Source organism: Chanodichthys erythropterus, chromosome 18 (assembly GCF_024489055.1).
Source record: "Chanodichthys erythropterus isolate Z2021 chromosome 18, ASM2448905v1, whole genome shotgun sequence".
Lineage (NCBI taxonomy): Eukaryota > Metazoa > Chordata > Actinopteri > Cypriniformes > Xenocyprididae > Chanodichthys > Chanodichthys erythropterus.
In genome coordinates this window covers 35,960,202-35,982,147 of record NC_090238.1, presented here as the reverse complement: position 1 = coordinate 35,982,147, position 21,946 = coordinate 35,960,202, and the positions used below count along the sequence as shown (strand labels likewise).

The 21,946-nt window shown below is 37.6% G+C and overlaps 1 protein-coding gene across 3 annotated transcripts in view; it reads left to right on the top strand.

The window, feature by feature from the left end:
* crim1 (cysteine rich transmembrane BMP regulator 1 (chordin-like)) overlaps window positions 1-21,946 on the top strand; it is a 151,419-nt gene that overhangs the window by 96,532 nt on the left and 32,941 nt on the right. For all 3 annotated transcript variants that reach the window (XM_067367414.1, XM_067367415.1, XM_067367413.1), the window contains exons 6-7: window positions 10,412-10,594; window positions 14,998-15,195. In XM_067367414.1, coding sequence (XP_067223515.1) covers window positions 10,412-10,594; window positions 14,998-15,195 — 381 coding nt within the window. The remainder of the gene's footprint in view (window positions 1-10,411; window positions 10,595-14,997; window positions 15,196-21,946) is intronic.

Sequence of the window (21,946 nt, the reverse complement as noted above, 5' to 3'; positions counted from 1 at the left end):
CTGTATAATTCATAAACACAACTTCATTCTTTATAAATCTCTCCAACAGTGTAGCATTAGCCATTAGCCACGGATCACAGCCTCAAACTCATTCAGAATCAAATGTAAACAATATAACAGTATACAATACTCACATAATCCGATGCATGCAGCATGCATGACGAAGACTTTGTAAAGATCCATTTTGAGGGTTATATTAGCTGTGTGAACTTTGTTTATGCACTGTTTAAGGCAAGCGCGAGCTCCGGGGGCGGAGAGCGCGCAATTTAAAGGGACCGCAACCTGAATCTGCGCATTTCTAATTATGCCCCAAAATAGGCAGTTAAAAAAATTAATTAAAACAAATCTATGGGGTATTTTGAGCTGAAACTTCACAGACACATTGAGGGGACACCTTAGACTTATATTACATCTTGTAAAAAAACATTCGATGGCACCTTTAAAAATCATCAACAGTTGTGATGCCAGAAGCATTAGCATATTTACAAATGTACATGTTAACTCTAATTCAGTATTTAGCAGTTTGGCCCAGAATGAGTGGCATTGTAAACTAGGTCTCATTTCACATGCAAAGAGGTTAGCCATTAATGACAGAGGTCATCTGCATATAGAAATCTTTAAATGTACAGTTGCAAAAACAACTTGTTTAAATGTGCTGCTGTTTTGGTAGCTGTTCAACCACACACCCTTTAGCCAAAACACTCCACAGACATGTCCTACCAGAAGATTTCAGAATCCAAATATTCTGGGAATGTCAGTTTACAGTTTTTGACTGTAAATGATACATTGATTTGTTCTTTTTTACTTCTAAAACTGTACAATTAACACCATTTTACTGTAAAATTACATGTCCAGTTAGATCTTTTACAATTTTTCCCTGTATATAGTACAGGAACTTACTGTTAGCCTTTTAACAGTTTTTTTCCATGTTTTTACAGTATTTTACAGTTAAAATTATACAAATTTTTTGCAGTTTCTGAACAAAAAGCCTGATCCGCCCTCTTGTCTCTTGTTTTGGTGTTTGCAGAGCCAAAAAAGCATTGTATGTGACACATAAACACAATTAATGTGCAAAATTCCAAAGCACTTTTAATTCTAAAGGTCGGAAATGAGTCTTATAAAACTAAATTATGGCTGTTTTTGGTGCATGAAACCTTAACCAACAATATAACTGGACTTCAGGGGGAAATATAAAATGGTGCTGTAGTATACACTATGGCTCCTTTAAAGACCTGACGAGACTTAGTGTGTGGCGCCTAGCTTGGTGTTGAAAGACCGGCTGTGATTCTTCTGCTACGTTACATTTAGTGCACACCGGTCCGTGTTTAACCATGACCTCAAGCGGGAGGAATCTGCACAAGTACAAGTTTGCAACTGGAGGTGGGAGATTATGTAAATCCTCCATGTTAAGGTTAGCAGCTTTTGAACGGTAATAGACGTTGTTATTTTAGGTTGCACTTCGATGCTCTGTTTGGGAACTGTGAGACTGAGATGTGGAGGTGTTTTAATCTCTAGATGGAGAATTTCATTAGTTCCTACTGCCTCTTCACAATCCTGTCAAACTCTTAGAGTTAAATATAAATGGGCTCTTTTTCCTCCTGCTTCTGATGGCCTTTGTGTAATAAGAAATACTCTCTCTCCTCTCTCTCTCGCACAGGTAGTAGCCATTCTTAATTTGAACCCATACAGATGCGTAGAGGGTTGGGCAGTCATATAGATTACATAGTTGACTTTTGTCACTTACCTCATTTCGTCCAAACCCTGCTAGTGCCGTCATGCACTCTAACAATTCAGGTGGGGCCAGTTAACAGCTGTTGGCCTCGAGGCCTCAGAGGGAAGGGGACCTGTTGGATCGGTCTTGAGGCAGAGAAAACTAGGCTTTGGCGTCTCAGGGTAGTGTTTCCATGGTTACCGGTCTCTTCCACTAATTTACACTGAGGTATGGTGTTTCAAGATGAGAGAAAGAATCTCCTCTCCAGAAGATTTTATATTAGATAGTGCTTGTGTACAATGCTTTTTTACATTATTAAAATAGACCACATACTTAATTTCATTGTTGTGTGCTGATTTCTGGTGCAACATCTAAGGAATTATAAATCTACTTGTATTTTTGCTAATTTCATATGAAAACGTTTATACTACTTTCAAGGAAAGTTTTATGTTAACGAAAAATGCCATGTGGTGTAACTCTCCAATATAAAATAACAATTTCCTTGCACCTTATGAATTTTTAATTAGTTAATTATTAGTAGTTTTCTGGTGGGTTGACCCACACGACATTTTACAACCTGAACTAACCTTGCAGTGTCATAAAAAGGTCAAATTATCTGATATTTTTTAATAGAGATGTGCCGACATATCGGCCAATAATCAGTATCGGCCGATACAAGCAAATTTTCACAATTCCGGCTACTGTTTAAAAACAGCTGATAGTCAGGACTGATATACCCTGTCAATCAAAAGAGGGCAGGAAAAAGCACTGAATTTGCAATTTGTGTAAAGAAAATGCTAAGAAACTAGTTTGATGTTCAATATTAATAGTTATTATATTAATTATAACATTCAGAAAGTTAAGAAATATTAATTTACTCTTCAGAATTTAGTTATTGTATGTTAATATTAATTTGAGTATTGTGTTTGTTTATAACTGATACCAGTTACTCTGGACAAGTTGATGAAATGGAGAGAATAAAGTTTTTATTTGCATTTCTTTCAAAATATAATTAATTATTAATTATAATGAAATTATCCCCCAAACTATCGGTATCGTATCGGCAGATATCACTTTGAATAATTGGTATCAGTGGAGAAATTTAGTATCAGTGCATCTCTAATTTTTTAAGGTTTACTAATCCTGATGCAGATTGTACCACATAGCTTGGCAAAAAAAATCTGCTTGATTTATTTACTCTAAATGATAGATAATTATTATACAACTACTTAGTAATTGTATTACTGTAGTATTCTTGTCATTCTTTAATTATTTAAAATTGAGAACGTACATCATAGAAGAATATATGTATCTTTATATAAGCAAATTTAATTTGAACCTTTTTTTTTGATTGAACAAACAGAAATAAATGTGTAAAAATCTGTGCAAAGATTTCTTCAAGGCTAGAAGTGTCATAGGCTAGTGTAAAATGTGCTAATAAAAGAAACGGTCAAATCAACTTGTTTTTTTCGTAGTTCCTCTCACCTAACTTAATACGAAGCAAGTCACAAAGAGAGAAACGTTGACTCACCTCTGACACTCTGTGGCCAAAATACCGTGACTTTCAACAGAGATTGCTGTGATGGTGTGAAGTCAATTTTAAAGGTATTTCTCAAGGTTTTTTTGTGTCAAATTTAATTAAATCTGTTGCAGTCAACGATCAAAATTGCTAGAGAGGTAATGGACTCCTGTCACATTCTAAAGGTGTTGATAAAGACTTGAGAGGAGCTTGAGTCTCCAACTGGTACTGAACTCGATAACTTTTTGTGTTAGTAATCCAGCATTTCACGAGTTCATGTGCTCATATAATCTTAGTGTAAGTGGTAAACAGATTTGGCTTGCTGTCTGCTCGGAAAGGATATTCTACTCGAGCTCCGATTGCCCCCCTATAACAGGCAAAAATAGTACAAAAAGGAGGAGAAGGGGAGGAGGAGGGATGCCGAGAGAACTAACAACAGGAAGAGGTAAAATGCTGGTTTTATACCTTGGTATTAATTGGAAGATTAGATGAGCGTACTCCTCCTGAAATTATGTTTATTAACTTCACTCGTTGGGCTAAAGGCTCATTCACACCAAGAACTATAAAAGTAACTATAACAATAACTATATTTGCATCCACACCAACGAACAATAATGGTCTGTTTATTCTAAGCTCAAGCACTGCGGTTTCAGAATGTGTACAACATGTTTTTGCTGTTCTTGATGCATTTAACCAGCAGATGTCCTCAGCATGCTATGTTTCACATGAGTAGCTAGTGTAATCGATCTAATCTAACAGTGAATTTAGCTGACGAATCAATATCGTGGAATAAAAACAATGCCTAGTCTCTTTCATTGCAACTTCAAAGGAAGCAAGACAATGTTGTCAAAACTAGCGTTGGATATCTGAGGTAATTTTATGTTACACTGTTTGCTAGCCTGGCATAATGATCTCATCGTTAATATTTCCACCATTTATTCAGAGGGTTTGACCAATTGTTTTCCATATATCCATTTTCTTTAAAGTATCCTTGGAAAGGGGGTTTGACTTGTCAAACAGTGGTGGATTTTTCTGGACCTTGACGATTAACTTCTCCGCAATGTCGTCCACCATTTTAAATGCGCAAGCCCTTAAATTACAATGGATTCTGATTGGCTGTGAGTGTGAAAAAATTGTTCTGAATATGATCACAATGATATTGTTTCTCTATATTGTTATAGCTGTGGTGTGGACAGTGGTGTTCTTTTATATTTAGAATGATTTTTAGAACTATATCGTTATCTTTATAGTTATCGTTCTTGGTGTGAACGGGCCTTAATACACCTCCTGTATCCTTCTGCTCTGTCGGAACATCTCTCCAACTAACAGTTTAGTTTTTCAGCAGTGAAGAACATGCGTAAATGAGGGACACTCCATGCTATAGATCAACCCTGACCATCTCCAAAGATTTTTTAAAAAGTTTACCCAGACTTTGAATCAGCAGTTTCTTCCCTGACAGTGCCTTTAGGGGATTACAGCTCTGGGAAGAAATTCCAAATATTAAACAGAATTCATTCAAGTTTGTTCTCCCTACACGACGCCCAATCCCTAATGCCAGAGGATTCCGGAATAAGTCCAAGTCAAAGACTTTTCCATAAAACTATGAAGGAATTTGCTGCAGTTGTATAATCCTTTGTGATGGGTAAAGTCCCAAATCAAGGCAGCCAGTGGGCTGAGAAATGGAGCCACCAGCTCAAGCCTGACAAACTTTGCATATTTGTTCAACAACCAGCTTGTCCTACTGTGGTGAGAGAGGGATAAGCCCTAGAGCAGACACCAGCCCTCCATGAGCCTCAGCCAGCTGTTTACACACCAGCACTTATGGCTTGTCCTTCAAAAACGGAAATGCGGCAGGAAAGCCAGATTCTCCCTTTTACCATTTCTCTGCAGGGTTTTTTTCTCTCTCTCTCTTTAGTGAGGTCATAACAGCAGCAAAACAAATGGGGGCGAGCACGCTATCTGTTCTCCTACAAATCTTTCGTTACATCCAGGCGGCTTGGGTCGGGTTTTATCTTGAGAGTTTATGAGATGCAGCAGGGGTTGAAAGCAGCGGTTTTACATAAGCACTGAGACAAAACAGGGAAACGGGACATGCTTTGCACTTATCATGTCTGGGTCACCTCTAAAAGATTCAACACTGAATCTATCTGTGATGTGGCCACTTGTGTCATTTTTTAAGAATGACATCCATTGGGTGAGGCCATTGCACTGAACATCTGGGAAGGTCAGGAAGATGCTGACGTAAATATTACTCATGCCTCCACTAATTATTTACCTCAGCCACAGCGTCACCTGGCTGTGGCCACACCATTGCTCCAATGGGAAAAAGCACATTAGAAGCATTTGGTCATTAAGATAAATGATAAACGTTTATGCGATTAGTAGCAAAAACCACAAGATGCTACATTCCAGATTGTAGTTACAAAAAAAAAAAAAAACTTCCCACAAAATGGAGTTCCAAGTAAATGTATGAGTGGAAGCGAGTTCATATTCCCTTGCAATCACAATGCAAAGCAAGGTATATATAAACAGCAGTTTCACTCTTTCCACCATCCCAACTCCATATTTATTTCTATAATTAGGTCCAGAGGGATGATTTAGAGCTTGAGTCGAGTCTCAAGCGTGATCCCCTTCGTTGCAGAGATCAAGCCAATCCTGTTTACCGTTATTTCTTGCATAGACTATATTAATGTGAACTTCAGCAATCAGATTTTGTTAATGTTACTGTTTGTAAATAATAGTTAATTGGGTAGGAAATATGTAGGATAGGGGGAATTGGGTAGGAAATGGACATGATTGGGTGGTTAATTGAGTTGGGAATGGGAAGAATAATTCTGGTAGGATATGGGTTCAGGCAAAGGGAATTTGTAGGATATAAATGGAGAACTGGTTAGGGAATTGATAGTAAATGGAAGGGATCTGTGTTTGGGGAACTATTTTGAAACTGTAGCTTCCAGATCTAAAAGCTACATATTTAAAATAGTTAAAGGGGTAGTTCACCCAAAAATGCTTTCATTCTTTTAATTGTGTCTTGATTTATTCACCCTTATGTTGTTCCAAACTTGTTTTGCTCTTCTTTGACAGAATTGTAATTTTTGGGAGAACTATCCCTTTAAACTACAGTATGCTAATACCCTTAAAAAAGTACACAACAAAGTAGCTAACTATATACCAAAGCTATTTCATCTTTTTGAATATTGGTCAATGATGTGATGGGTAATTTTTTTGTCCAAAGGCCTTAATAATAATAAAAAACAAATATATGACATCCAAAGTATGTAAGGTAGTACAACTAGATCTCTTTTATTGAATCCAAAAGGTTTTAATTCTATTTTGCTACATATAAAGGCATTTTAAATATTTTGAAGTGTCAAAATGTCATTCGGTTTAACCGTCCAAAGGCCAATACAGCCATTTCATTTGTGTGTTAAAATACCTTAAAATGTAATAAATGTATATATTTTTATTCTGGCATGATTTTATAACATCATATATCAACATAGTGCAAAATAGTCTAAAAAATTATGTGTAGAAGTCGTTGCTTTGTTATGAGAAAGAATGCCCGTTAAAATGAATTTCATTGATGTCATTCGGAGTAACCAATATAAAGGGACCATTTTGGATCAAGTCATGAGGTCAATATTATGTGACAGGATGTGACATCATTCAGACATCTGCAAAGGATCACATGGTCATGAAGCAAAGTAACTAACTCTCTTTTAACTATTTGAAAATAATTCATGTTTTCACTTGCTCATATGCATTTCCCAGAACATCAAGTCATTTGGTACAACCGCTAATTATATCTCCATTATGATTTTTTTACACTTTTAAAAACCTTATTTGTCAATGACCCATATATTTAATTTTGCAAGTATTTATTTGGTAAAAATGAGGATCCTCAATTAGGAGTTGAAGTTAAAAAAAACAGAAATGTCCATTAAATCTGAAAGCATTTAAAAGACTCAGTGAGTCATTTTTTTAAACTATTCTCCGTTCACATGGATTTGAAAGAATCATTGAATCTTTTTTGAATCAGTTCGCCATTTGCAAGGACTCAAAAGAATTGTTGAATTGTTTTTGAACTAGTTAACTGTTCAGAAAAATTCCAAAGAATCAATCAACTGTTGGAAAGGATTTAAATTAATTGCTTAACCTTGTTTTAAATATTCACCATACAGAAGCACTCAAAACAATTGGTAAATACATTTTTAACTGATTCATCATTTGCAAGGAGTCAGTGAATCATTTTTGTAACAGATTCATTTACATTAACATAAACGAAGAAAAATAAGTCTTTGCAAAGTTATTCACAAAGATGTATTAACTTCCAAACATAAGAGTGAGTTTTTTTAGGCAAGTATGTTCGAATACTGCTTATTTTATTATTACTTTTAGTTAGCTCCTCCCAAACACAGGTAGGACATATTGATGTACTGCTGTTGTAATGACTAATCTGTTGTTATCTCCCATCTTGTATTTCACACTAAAAGCTGACCTCTTGATAACCTACTATTTCTCAGCTAATTGCTCAGATAGCACAAATCCAGTGCCTTCTGTTCCTGAAAAGTGTGTGATACACATTTAAACCTGTTACATCCACTATTTCATTTACAGCTCCGAATCCTTCTGCATATCCTTCTGGCATACTGTATCATTACGATCATACAACACAGACAACACCTGTTAATACAAGACACTTAACACAAGTACACCCATAGAGATCTCTCTTTTAATAGACATATTTACTCCACCTGTACAACTCCTTTTAGAATTTGATACTTTGACTGCTGTCTAATGGCAGGGGGTGATTTCTTTTATTACTTGGAGAAAAAATCTTTTGCGCATAGATTTTTTATTTTTTTTAACTGCTCTCATAGCAGTTACCCAAAGGAGAGTGATAGACCCAGGCAGACAGGGACAAAAACAAAAAAAAAGAAAAGAAAAGCTAATGTCTGTCTAGTGTTACAACCTCACAGTTGCCACACCAGATTATTGAGTGATTCATTGAGCCTCTACTAATTGACAAAATTATTCACTGGAATCAAAAAACCCTGTGCAGCATATTTGGCTGATCTTTCAACAGTTTAGCATGCAGAGATCATTTCCCATTTGGCTTTGGGTGCTTTTTGTTGGCTCCATGGTTTCTAATAATTCTTCTTTTAATAAATTGCTTTGATATTCTGTCGCTCTTTCATTTGAAAGATTTTTATGGAATGTTCCAAGGCCTCTTGTTTGTCATAGTCCGAGGCTCACTTCAGACGACTTGTGTCTGTCAACTATGTTGTGATCAGACGTGGCATGATTAAACATAAGCACAAGGAGAGGAAGTGGTACATATTTCCCAAATCAAACATGTTTTGGTGTTATAACCTAAGAATAACTGTCACTATGTGAAGGTTAATTATTAAATTAATAAAGTATTACTTACTAAACAATGCTTTTCAGTATTTTTCAATATTGCTCAAAACAAGATGTTTATCTAGTTTAAAGACTTTTTTTATTCACAAGAAGAAAGACCTATTCAGAGATATGCTTTTTGATTTACCTTGTTTGAAGGACATATATATTATAGCAATGATGGGGAAAATCACATGGGATGTTTAGCAAAAGTAATGTCCTTTCCAGTATGCAATTTATTCATCATCAATGCTCAACTCAAGCAAAATATCAGATTATGACCAAAGTTGTTTTTTTTTTTTTTTTAATTTATTACCAGTGTTGGAGAAAGTTACTTTTAAAAGCAATGCAATACAATATTGTGTTACTCCCTAACAGAAGTAACTAATTGTGTTACTTAGTTACTTTTTATAGAAAGTAATCCAGTACTTTTTCTCTGCTTGTTGGTTTTTTAATAAAAAAAAAAAACTCTATTCTTGGCAAATGTAAAGGCCCTTTTACACCAGAAATTAAAAGAATAAGCATCAGGCTGAAGGAAAAGCACTCCTATACAGCAGAGGGCGCAGCTCAAACAAACCTTTCAGCAAGTGTTGCCAAGTCTGCAGTTTGCCCATGGAATTGGGCTACTTTAACACTATTTTTCATGTCTGCGTGTTGAAGCGACCCTAAATAACATGATATTTAGCCCCTGAAATGCGAATGAAACCAGGGGGACCCCGACAAAAACATAGATTTTACCAACCATAAAGTGATTTTTACCAGGGAAACACAATTGGGCTAGTTGTGAGTAGCAATTGGACGGGTTTTGTTCTGGATTGAAGAAGAATAGGATGCAAGAGAAGAAAGTTCAACACTCTTACTTGAGCAATAAAAACATGCAATAAAAAATGAAACACAATTGTGATGTTTATCTAAAATTGTTTTTGCTTATTAGTGTGTATGAATTGGATCATCAAAGACATTGGTTAATAAAGTGAGATTAATCATTGCAGGTTTGCATATTAGTTTGCATTTTCACTGTTTTTTTTTTTTTTTTTAAAAAGTAACTCAAATATTTTGTTGTACATTTAAAAGTAATGCGTTATTTTTAACAAAGGAATCTGATTACGTAACTTACGTTACTTGTAATGCATTACTGTCTTTTATCCTTCTGAGACTGGGGTCGCGTGCCGGTGACGTTCATAAGCACTCACTCCATTCCCATGGCTCTCGGCCCCACCCTGCTTGTCACAGTGTTAATTTGTGTTAACTACAAATCTATGAGATAGTCAATCTAATAATTATACATTTTATATATATATATATATATATATATATATATATATATATATATATATATATATAAAGAGAGACAAGACAAAGATACTGATTAAGAACAGGATTTTTAGCAGTTCAGTGTCCTATTTTATAAGTGATAATTCTTTGTATGCAGTTTTGGAGCTTTTTTTCTGGAATACCGCATTAATATAAGTCATCAAAGTGTGAATATACGTAAAGATACTTAATTTTGGAGCAAAAAAAAAAAAAAAAGCAGGCCGTTCCCATTTACCAAAGTCTAGGCATTGTAATGTATGTGCTGAAAGGGGAATAGGGAATCTAGAGGTTGCCATGGCTGCTAAAAGCTCTCTCGGTCATAAATGCCCAACAGTTAGGTCCCTGCGTACCCCATAACTAACTATTCTTCTTGGTCCTATCATCAAGACCCTGTTTGTTTTGTTGTTCTGTCAGTCATATATGCGACAGCCTCTAATGCACTGTGTCCTGATTACTGTGTTTTGCAGAGACAAAGCCGGCCTGCACTTTCAACGGAGTGGAGTACCATGATGGGGACATGTTCAGGATGGACGCCTGTCGCTTCTGCCGCTGTCAGGGAGGGGTATCCGTGTGCTTTACAGCCCAGTGTGGAATCCTCCACTGTGAGCGCTACTACGTTCCTGATGGAGAGTGTTGTCCAGTCTGTGAAGGTTAGATGACCCTTGCATTAGCTAAGGAAACCTACAAGGAAATATTCCTGTTCTTCGTGCACTATTTGATAAGAGCATAAGCAGGCGTATTTGCACCTTTCTCCAAATGATACAAGCTGTCTTTAGCATTAGCCTTGTGCCTTAGGGCCTGTTTTGCATTTGCTGTTGATGCTCTGCCTGTAATTGAGGTGATTTTTGTGAATTTTAATGAATTTTAATGTCATCCAGGTTCAAAACTAGATTCTAATGCAATTATGACGTGACTAGTTTTTTTTATCTTATCAGAGGACATTGTGTGTTTTTACATTGCGTGATGGGGAAGATTCTATCGATTGGACGTTAAATTTGCAGGATAAATTCTTTGTGTGCTTGTATTCTAGCAATTCAATGAGCATCCAGGGCTAATTAGTTCAGGGAAACTGTTCATTGTTTTATTTTGCAGACAACCTGTAATAGGCTGCCAGGGAGCATGTAATTTCGATTGCTATGCTTCTCTTGTGGGCAGGTTGTGTTGTCCAATATATTACGTTTTGGAATTACCTTGCTACATTTTCCACTCATGATATATTTATCAGATTGTGGTCATGTTGAAATTAGTTTGCAAATGATTTTGCTGTTATGTAGTTAATTAAAGAGAAATTCCCCACTCCCCTGTAGCTTTCCTACTGAGAGGTTTACTGCGATGAATTAAACAAATGAAATCGGCCAACTAAAGTTTCATGGCTCACAGTAAATATAAGCCTGTCCAAATGCTGACTCATAGGCACCCTTGGCTTATGAAGGAGACAAATAATTTGAATTTAATCGTAAACCTTTTTGACTTCAAGGGTCCCCTGTGTCCACAACAATTTTCAAACGTTTCATGACATTTCCAGTTGTTCATGATGAAATATAAAAATATATTTTGTACTCACAATTTCCACCTGATAGAAAATTTTAGTATTTGCCATAACTATGAAATAGCCATGGAGTTAGAAGATTTTATCAATTTACATGACATCAATTTTAGGTCTAGAAATCACATTTTTACAATTAGACCAAAAAATTTGTAGTTGTTTAGCTTATTTTAATTCTTTTTCTGCCTTATTTTAAATTATTTTAAGTCATTTTGGGGCCCTTTTGGAAGTTTGCTGAGGCCCCCAAGTTGCGGTCACATTAGCAAAATTTCATGCCATTGCCAATAGGACTGGGACAATACATCTATTCTTTATTCGCGACACAATTATTCTATATCAATTCTGAAATTTTCCAAATGTATCGCAAATCGATTCTGAGCTTAGTTTTTAACAGCAGATGGCACTATGTGCTTCAGTACTCTGCCTGCTTCCAATTCCTTACACACACCAGTTAAACCTAAAATAATCATAAAGTTCGAAAAGGTTGAAGTGAATTACAAGGGTGTTCGCAGTAGGCTGTGTTTATATTAATCTTGTATCATAAAAAAAGCATTCTGACCCGACGTGCAAGTATATTTAACCACTTACATGGCTCAGCCGAACGCTCAAGAGCGCCATCTACTGTTAAAAACTAAGCTCAGAATAGATTAAATAGAGAGAATCGCAATACATTCGTAAAATATCAGAACTGATCCAGAATAATTCTTTCAAGAATTGAGAATGTATTGTCTCAGCTCTAATTGTCAATAGCCTATGTATGAAGCACAGGTCACATAGAAGTCACTTTCAAACCCAGCAGCTTCCTATTGGTCAACACGGCAAATTTGCGTGACCAACTTGAACTTGATGAAAATCTTTCACCCTTAAGCAAAAATCTATATTGCATGGATTTCTATTGAAATTACTCTTTTTCCATTGTGAAAATTTGCCAAATAACTGTAAATGTGACCTCATCATTAGAAATAATGTTCTGCTCTGTTTGCTAATGTATAAACACAGACCCTGCTGGAAAATCATCTCTGGGTTATGTATATAATGCAGTTCCCTGAGAATGGGAACGAGACACCGTGTCATAGTGTTGAGGCAATGGGAATGCCTTCTTGTCTGAGTCACGTGTAGTACACGCCCAGCTATTGGCCTAAAATGAAGTCAGTTGATGCGATGACGTGCGTAATTAATTCTATAAATTATAACCCAGTGAACCGGGTTATATACATAACCCAGAGATGTTCTATTTCTATGGTTATGGAGTTGACGCAATGGGAATGGGATTACCCATGCTGCCATACTGAGAGGATACCTGCATACAGTAGTAAAAGAAAGACCCCGAGAGGACTTGAGACTAGGGCTGGGCAATATGGCAAAAATGTAATCTATTACATTTTGATCAATAACAATCAATAATCTATTACATTTTGATCAATAACAATATATTTCAATATATAAATTGTTAATGCTGCCAGCTTTAAAAGAGTATCCCAACTATGACTGAAGCCACAAAAATTTAAGGGTTCATTAATTACATTTTGAAAAAGGATAGTTTATTAACAAAAACAGATTACACATTTGGCCTTAAAAAAATTAAGACAACTTACTAACTTAGTGTGTGACTTTTAATTATAAACAAGCCCAAAATACACCGGGACTCTTATTTTGATCCTTCAGATTCTTACAACCGTCTAAAACATTTTATATAAAGGCCATAAAGTAGACATTGTAATAATTCATCAACTTGAGTTCATTAGCAATCGCTTGGCATTGTCATTGATTGAGAAACACTTTGAAGCAGTCTGAAGCGCTGTTGTGAGAGCCTGTAGAATGCGCAACAGCGCCGCCTTGTGACATTGCAACATGCAGCGCTCTTTGTGAAATATCCATTGCATTTCTGCAGCGCACGTGGGAATGTCAGCGGGTGTAAACAGTTCTGACTCACACATAACAAGCAGGTACGAAACACTTAGGGTGAGGGGAGATTTTCCACTAGTTAATCAATCGCAGATGGTTTCATTATCTTGGCAAGATACAAAAGTATGAGAGGATAAAAATAATAAAAGCATAAATGTGTCTCCAAATATACTTGGGCGGCCGTTAATATACCTGGGCGACCCGCCCAAGTGTGGGAAGCACTGTGATGGAATACGTTGGTTGTGTTGCCAGTCTTGTTTTTCACCGTCCGACAACATATTTTACAGATCGTTTTAATCTGCGCCTGGTTGCTTTTCAAATAACCAAACCACTTCCATATAACTGAATTCATGCTTCCTTTTTTGTTGACAATTTCATCATTTTTGGATAATAGCTCAAGGTTAGTTTCACTTTCATCGCTGCTTCCACTCATTTTTGTCGTCCTTGTGTCGAGTTTGCTTTGCAAAGTGACGTAGGAAATTTAATTTGTTATTTGATGTGAACGTTAAAAGCTGCACACTGATTGGCTGTTGTCGCATATTTCTGCTGTATGATTGGCTCTTATATAAATCCATATAGAGTAAAAATGCCTAGAGCATATCATCGTTATCGACATATATTTTATCATGATTCGTTATGATGTAGTTTATTGGCACAGCCCTACCCATACCCTGGGGTTGAATCCACATCCACACTATAAAACCTGATGAATGTGTGTGGAGAGGACCAGCCTGCCGCAGCACAAACAGACACCCCTCTTGCTAGAGTCTTAGAAGCAGCAATACTTTGGGTAGAATGGGCCTAACTCCTAGAGGCGAAGCAACCCCATGAACATCATAGGCCCAGTGAGATGTAGTAAGCAGCGGAACTTCTGTTGCACCCTCCAAAGCAGACAAAAAGTTGATCAGATTTACGCCACTGGCCTGAGTGGTGGATCTAAACCCATAACTTATTAAGCCTCTCCTGCTCCTGAGTTTCAACAGTGTAGGAGAGAAGGCTTGAAGAAGGACAGGATGAAATGGTAAGAAGGCACCTTAGCGATGTAATCTGGCCTAGGGTGCAGTATTACCTTGACCAGTCCAGGGGCAAAATCCAGGCAGGAGGAGGCAACAGGCAACATTGCCTCTTTTTAGAGAGGTAATGACAATAAGCAAAGCTACCTTGAGAGTCAGAGGTTTCACAGAGGCTGACTCTAAGGGTTTGAAGGGAGCATCTGACAACCCCTTCCAATACAAGGGAGAGATCCCATGAGGGAACCCAGCGTCGCAGACCAGCTTCAGCCATCTACCAATGAATTTTCTAACATTTCTGAATTTGTTTTTTTTTTTTTTTTTTTAGAATATCTGTGTGAAAGGGGATAGTCAATAGTTGGTCCAAGTTAGTCCAAGCTGGTTATTAGATGGTGCAAGCTTGTATCTATCTTAAACCAGCAACAATCCAACCAAACTTAAGATGGTCAGGAACCATCTGCTACGTTCTACATCTGCAATGCTCTGAAACAGCTTAAACTTTTCAAACAGGGTGCACTGTACAGAATGTCAGTATTGATGTGTGGCAGGTATCATTCAATGTCTTTCTTCTCTCTTACCTTCTTCCTTATAGACCCCATCTACCCAGTCCTCAATTTAGCCGGCTGCTATGTGAATGGGCAGATCCTGGCTCACGGAGACCATTGGCGTGAGGACGACTGCACCTTCTGCCAGTGTGTGAGTGGAGACGCCCGCTGTGTGGCAGCTGCCTGTGGCCACAGCTGCCTCAATCCTGTCACTGTGCCTGGAGAGTGCTGCCCCGTGTGTGAGGGTAAGAACAAATGCACTTTTTGGATGTGGGTTATCATTGTGTTGTATCGTTCTAGGACCTGAAACACTCTATGCAAGTACATGAACAGGAATGTTTCTAGTTATGTGTCATTATGAAATGTGTCACAATCATGAAAGCATCATATTTATCACAATAGCCAGCATAAACTCTTCAATAGTTAGCTATAGACGGTGTAAACTATCTTCTATCGCCAGTTTCACTTTCAGGTCAAGTACTGTCATGGTGAAGTTACAGTTTAGTCTTGCTGAGTGTTACATTTTCTATTATATTTTATAAATGTGAGTTTTGCTAAGGTTACTAAGGTCCAAGTTTCTAAGGTGTGCTTTAATCACCTCACTACACTTCTAATACACTACACTACTACAACAATCCAAGTTTGGTTGAAAATGGATAAACCCAGCGATTGGGTTCTTTAACCCAGCGGTTGGGTTAAATGATTGTCCAACCTACTGGGCAGTTTTATTTAACTTAATTTTAAGCAAGCAATACAGTAATTTTTTAAACCCAACTTGGGTTGTTTGTAACCCAGCTTTTTTTAGAGTGTATGCAATTTATGGGTCATTCTGGATGTTTGCTAGAGTGTTGTACTGTAGGTCATCACTAGATTGATAGATTGTCCCTTACCGTCCCAAATCAAGTACTCTCTATGATAATCTGGCCCCTAGATATGGCATGAGTCCTTTCAGTGTAAATTACTATGCGCATATAATCAGCCAGGCGACAATCGCAAGTCATAGAATGAACCTCTAACATGAAATATGAACACTAATTCACTGTTATAACTCATTTGGGTCTGCGTCCAGGCCGAGACCTGAGTAAGTTGAATCCAGGTCAATGCCGAGTCCATGACAAGACCAAGACCATGAAAATATTAGACTTGAGACAGACTTTAAGACCAAGTCCAGTCTTGAGTACTACAACACTGAATTTATTATAGCAGTACTTGCCTTTGCAAACACTTCTATCTAAATATGGACTTATTTGTCTACAAAACGATGAGGACATCACAGTGAGTGACGGCTCAACAAATCAGTGAATTGTTTTTTGAACTGCTTCACTAAAATGAATTGGACTTCTGTGGCTGAGAGCGAGCACTTTCTCTGTATCCTCTTGATGTTCTCTAGTACTCTGAATGTTTTTGAGTTTCCATTCCAGTCACATACTGTATGTGTGAATAATCTACTAGACTGAGAGCAGTGCAGGCAGGTGCATACCTGGATCCCCAGCAACTCACTTCCAGCACAACCTAAACATCTCCATCGTCTCATATCTCAGGTCTATACGCGTTGTGTCTCCTTTACTGTCATGCAACACTGCACCAAAACCCTTCCTGTGGATTTCCCTCCATTAGACCTTGCTCCCTACCCTCACCAGCAGAGGAATATCATATCCTGCCTGCCAGTGTATTTTTCATACTGCTCACAGATCTGTAGCAGCTACCCCTGGGACTTCCACTCCCACTGCAGCTGGCTGGGTTTCCCCCTCAGTGTTTGTTGCAAGCGAGAGCTTCGTATCATTTTGTATCTCATCATAAGCTTTGATTAAGCACTGCAAGGTATGGACGCGCACTTCGGTATGCAGGAATGCAGGTCTGTTTGCCGGGGCGTGGACTACATTCTTGTAGAGAGGGTTTATAAAGGTTATTTCACACATGGGAAGAGGCGAGCGGGTGATAGATGAGTGGCAGGTATGTCGGATAATGAATTTCTCCCAGGATTGGCTGTGTGTCGACCAATGACATCATCCTTTTGAATAAAGCTGGAGAATATAGATTTTCTCACGTCTCTCTTTGCCGTCTAGATTTTCAAATCACAAAGTTACACGATATTCTTTTTATCCCCTGTTACTCACACAGGGACTGGGAAAGGAAAGCTTGTTCAGAGCGATTAATAATCTTATCAAGCCATCCTAAATGCCAGACAGACAAAATGTGTGAAGGAGGTTATGAAAAACCATACTAAACAACCACCATTTTTTGTGGCTGTGGAGGTGAGATTCCATCAACTGTCGTGTTGATTATGATCAATGCCGTTCCAGTGGAATTGAGTCACACTGGGGGTAATAGGATTCCTGTCTGTCTCATCTACCCTCTGCACCTTCAACCTCCTTCCAATTAAAGATCCAAGCAAATGAAGTATCCTTCTCTTGCTCCGGCTCAGTATATTGAGAGAAAACAATGCCTGGAGTGCTTTGTCTCATATGGTGCTTGCTAACAGCGAAGGCAAGCATTACTATGGCTCACACTCGGGGTTATGGATGTCAACAAATGTGCTACGGACATGAGTGATGCCTCAAATTGTGTGGCTTGTAGAGAAGCAGTTTCAAGGCAGTCTGACTTGCGGTTTTCACATGCCTTGTGAAGTACACAAAAACCTTTGCCATTTTTTAATTTAAAAAAGGGCATTTCAAATTGGATTCAAATTTCAACCTACGATGATAAAGTGTTTAACGTTTCAATTTTTTTTTCTAGAATAGATACTTTATTATGTTAGTGTTTCTATTCTGTTGCCAGGACCCTCATTTTCCGTCATGAAAATTTTCCCACCATTTTTTTTTTTTAACTCCTCCTAGTCCGTTGCTTCAATTTTCACAAAAATTAAACCAGATCATCTTCAGACCATGCTGACAAAAAGTTGTGCAATTCAAGGTGATTTGTCTAACCATTTTCAAAAAACATGCAAACGAGCTTGAGAAAATAGACATAAGGCTCTGTCTCCTCAATGCTTTATTGTATTCAGCACCACCTACTGGTCCGGAGATACAAAAAAATTATATTTTTGCTTATAATTTCTGAACGGTTTATCCAAAATACAGTAAAAGTGGTCTCATTAGATTTGGGATGTCATGCCAAGTAGAATAATATAATTTTTTTCCAGATCAGACATTTTGGATGACAGCCATTTTGAATTTTGTAGTAAAATGCTGTTTTTTTTAACGCATCATTATGAATCTCGGTATGGGTAATCGGCATGATACCCTGAAGTAGTCTGAAAAGTTTCGGACCAGCGCCACATAGTGGCAAAAAAAAGTATTGACATGCTTATAACTTTGGATGTGGTTGACCCATTTTCATGGGAGTCATCTCCTTGGATTCCTGAATCCTTGCTGAGTCCAATGATACCAACATTGTGATTCAGTATTTAAACAACATTTGTGAATATCTTAGAAACCGCTAGTCTGATCAAGACTGAAACGTAGGTTGCTGACTATACGCTTATGGACTATATGCTAAATTTGTATAGTAAGTGGCAAAAAAAATGCAATCAAAGTCATTGTGGGATTTTTTATTTGTTATATATAATTGTCTATAACTCTCAAAAGAAATGAGAGATTTTCACCAAATTTGGCACACTTATGTATGCGGGCACACTGAGGACACACACAAAAAGTGGAGTGACTGCGCCACTTGATTGCGCTATAATTGAACAAAACATGAAATTGGCTCTAACTGCAGAACTGTTGGTCTGATTGACTTCAAAATGAGCATGCAGTGTATTTGTCTCAGTTGCTATCATAGTCCATTATGACATTGTCTGCTGCTAGCTTCCTTGTTTGCTTTTGTTGTGCTTTGCCCCTTAATTGCTGCTTGCAGCTATATGTATTTATTATTATTTACTCACTCAGCAACTGCACAGCAAACAATACCCCAACATTCTGGCATACGTTTTGCTTACACCATTCACATCTTATTTAGAAAATAGCAAAATAATAATAATTATTATTATTATTATTATGCAGTGCACCTAATTCAGGATGCAAAGCGTCTGATATACGCCTGTAAAACTTGAGGTTGTTTGAGCTGGTTGAGGTAGAGAAGGACAGAGCAGTGGATGGACATAGAGTGACAGCAGCATGTCTGCAGACCTGTGCTGAGCAGAATGCTCACATTCACCCTTTTCAATTAATCTTTCATACGCCTTTCGGCCTGTGAAGCAATTAGAGGTTTAGATAGGTCTGCCTGACCGTGGAGAGCACTCACTTCGGTACTGAGGTGAAGTGAGGGGGTAGTGCACTATGGCTTTCCATACAAAGTTCTATACACACAATACCGCCGATGCATCTGAAACCACATCTCAAATACAGCGCTCTCTCTTTATTTGAATTCCCTCTCCCTCGCTCATTCTCCGGGCGGTGCAGAGGTAGATCAAAGGCAGTGTGTGTGCCTGCTCATCATTGCGGACTGCAGTGAAAGGTTAAGCACAGATAGACTACATGAATGTGAAAATATTCAAACGGTTTCAAAATCCTCCCACTGTGACGGCAAGGTGACTAACCGCTCAGTGCTTCATATGAATTCATCACTCCGTATTTTGCTACTTGGATGGTGTAGCTTAGTGGTTAAAGGGATAGGCACACAGAAATGACAATTCTGTCATCATTTACTCACCCTCATGCCGTTTAAATCGATATGTTATTCTTACTTCCGTGGAACACAAAAAGAGAAGTTTAGCAAATTGTCTCACAACATAAAAGCAGTTCATGGCCACATTTACAATTTCTACCACCGCACAAGTTAAAAAAAAAAAAAGAATTCAAAAAAAGTGAATTCAAGCTCCAGAAGTGACTGAAAGAGCACCTTAAAAGTGATCTTATATGTATTATGCACCATATTTCTGAAGTCTTCTGAAGTCATAAAATACCTTTGTGTGACAAACAGACAAACACTTAAATAACTGAAACTCATTTAAAGTCTTTAAAGGCCTTGATACACCAAACCAACATCAAAGAAGTTGACTGTGGTGTCGCCCAGGGTTGCCCGGTTTTCACAACAAAACCCACCCAACTGCTACTCAAAACTAGCCCGATCGCGTTTTGGTGGTCCCCCGCTAAAAATCGCATTCCAGGGGTCAAACCAGTGTTTTTGGCAGGGTTTCCTTGGTAAAATTAGTATTTCAGGGGCTTCATGTTATTTGGGGTCGCTTCAACCCACGGACATGAAAACAACCCACGGCAACAGTGTTAAAGTAGGCCAATTCCACGGGAAAACTTGTTGCTTCACTGTTTGCTTGATTTCGTCACCTCCATTCTTCTTCTTGTGCACTGGTTCGCTAAGCTGAACAGCCAATCAGAGTGATATATGTTAGTGTCACAGCCTTTACTCACACAAATGGCTTCAGAAGACTTGGAATATAGCATTTGAGATCATATGCACCACTTTTACTTAAATTGTGTGTTTTTTCGTAATTTTTAGTGAGCTATTCTTGTATCTGTTATGGCATCCAAAAGGTTGCAGGTTTGAATCCAGCAAGGAGCCATTCATTAACTGTTAACTTTGAGCCCTTGAGCAAGGCCCTAAGTTGCTGCAGGGCTATTTTCACTGTAATAAATACTGTATACTGTTGCTCTGGATAAAAGCATCAGCTAAATGCCAGTAGAGCAGCGGTATTACTAAAGGGTTGATATTTGGGCATCTGTTCTCCATGGCTACGATGTAATGTAAGCTCTTTAAATACATATTCCAGATTCAATACAAGTCAAGCTCTTTTGAAAGCAGCAGTGGCCTGTTCAGTAACTAAAGAAAACCATTTAGATACTTAAGATCATTTTGATAAAACAAACAAAAAACAGATTAAAGTAAATCACTTGCTGTGAATGTCCGCCTTGCACCATGGAAAGTTAAAAGCAGAAATATGCAGTTTTTGTTTTTTTATTTAAGTGTTGTACAAATTATTCAGTACAAAAATGTGAGTTATTTGAGCTATAAAGTTCTCAAAATTGTTATTTGAATTGTGGGACTCCGGTTTAATGTGAATGGATGTCTTTTACCAGTGCAATAACTGTGAATGGATAAATGATCCCTTTCGGCTTTATCAAGATAAACTTTCTGGGTATACTGTGTTTACATAGCCATTAATGGAGTTGAAAGATTGGTTATAACATTTTGAATTAGATATAAGGCATAAACAAGGTTAATAAATGATTTTGTGACACTAGTCTTATGTTAATACATGTATTATGCCAATATTTTCAAAAATAATGCCAAAAAAGTGCATTACATACTATTTACTTGTAAAAACCATTCATTAACTGTTAACTTTGAGCCCTTGAGCACGGCCCTAAGTTGACAAGTTTATAGTTAATAGTTTTGACAAGTTGAAGTTTTCTGTCACAGATGACATCTATAGAATGCAACTAATTTTGTACTCAGAACTTTAATGAATTTCTTTTGTCACAGATACAGTACTAAATGAATATGTTCAATGCCTTGTGTACGAAAAGGCTCCTATTCAATGCAGAACAACAAATTTATTTTGTCCATGACTCCTGTTTTGAAGTCACACACACAGTCCTGTTTTTGTTACCTTGGTGGTTCCATCCATAACAAAGCCCGTTGTCTCCTGCTGTCGGAGCCGGAGTGTCAGCAGCCTTTTGATAGCAGTACTGCAATCAAAAGTAAAGATTTTGATGATTTTTTTTTCTTGTCAGCTAAAGCAGAGAAAGGGCCATATGCATTCAGCAGAGCCATATGTGGCCCTATTAAAATATGGGAAATGGGGAAATAAAAGCCGCTGTAATGATGCCTGATATCCCCCTCGATAGAAGTCCTAAATAGCCATACCTGTTGGCAAGGTCTAGAGAACCCTGCTCTCGCTCTGCCTCGCATTTACATGTGGCATGTTACATGCAGCCATTTGGGAAGGTGATGAACGCATTCCAGAGCCGTTTCCCATCAATCTATGCTTTGCTTACATATTGCAATAGTACTGAAGGGTTAGCCTTTTTATATTCA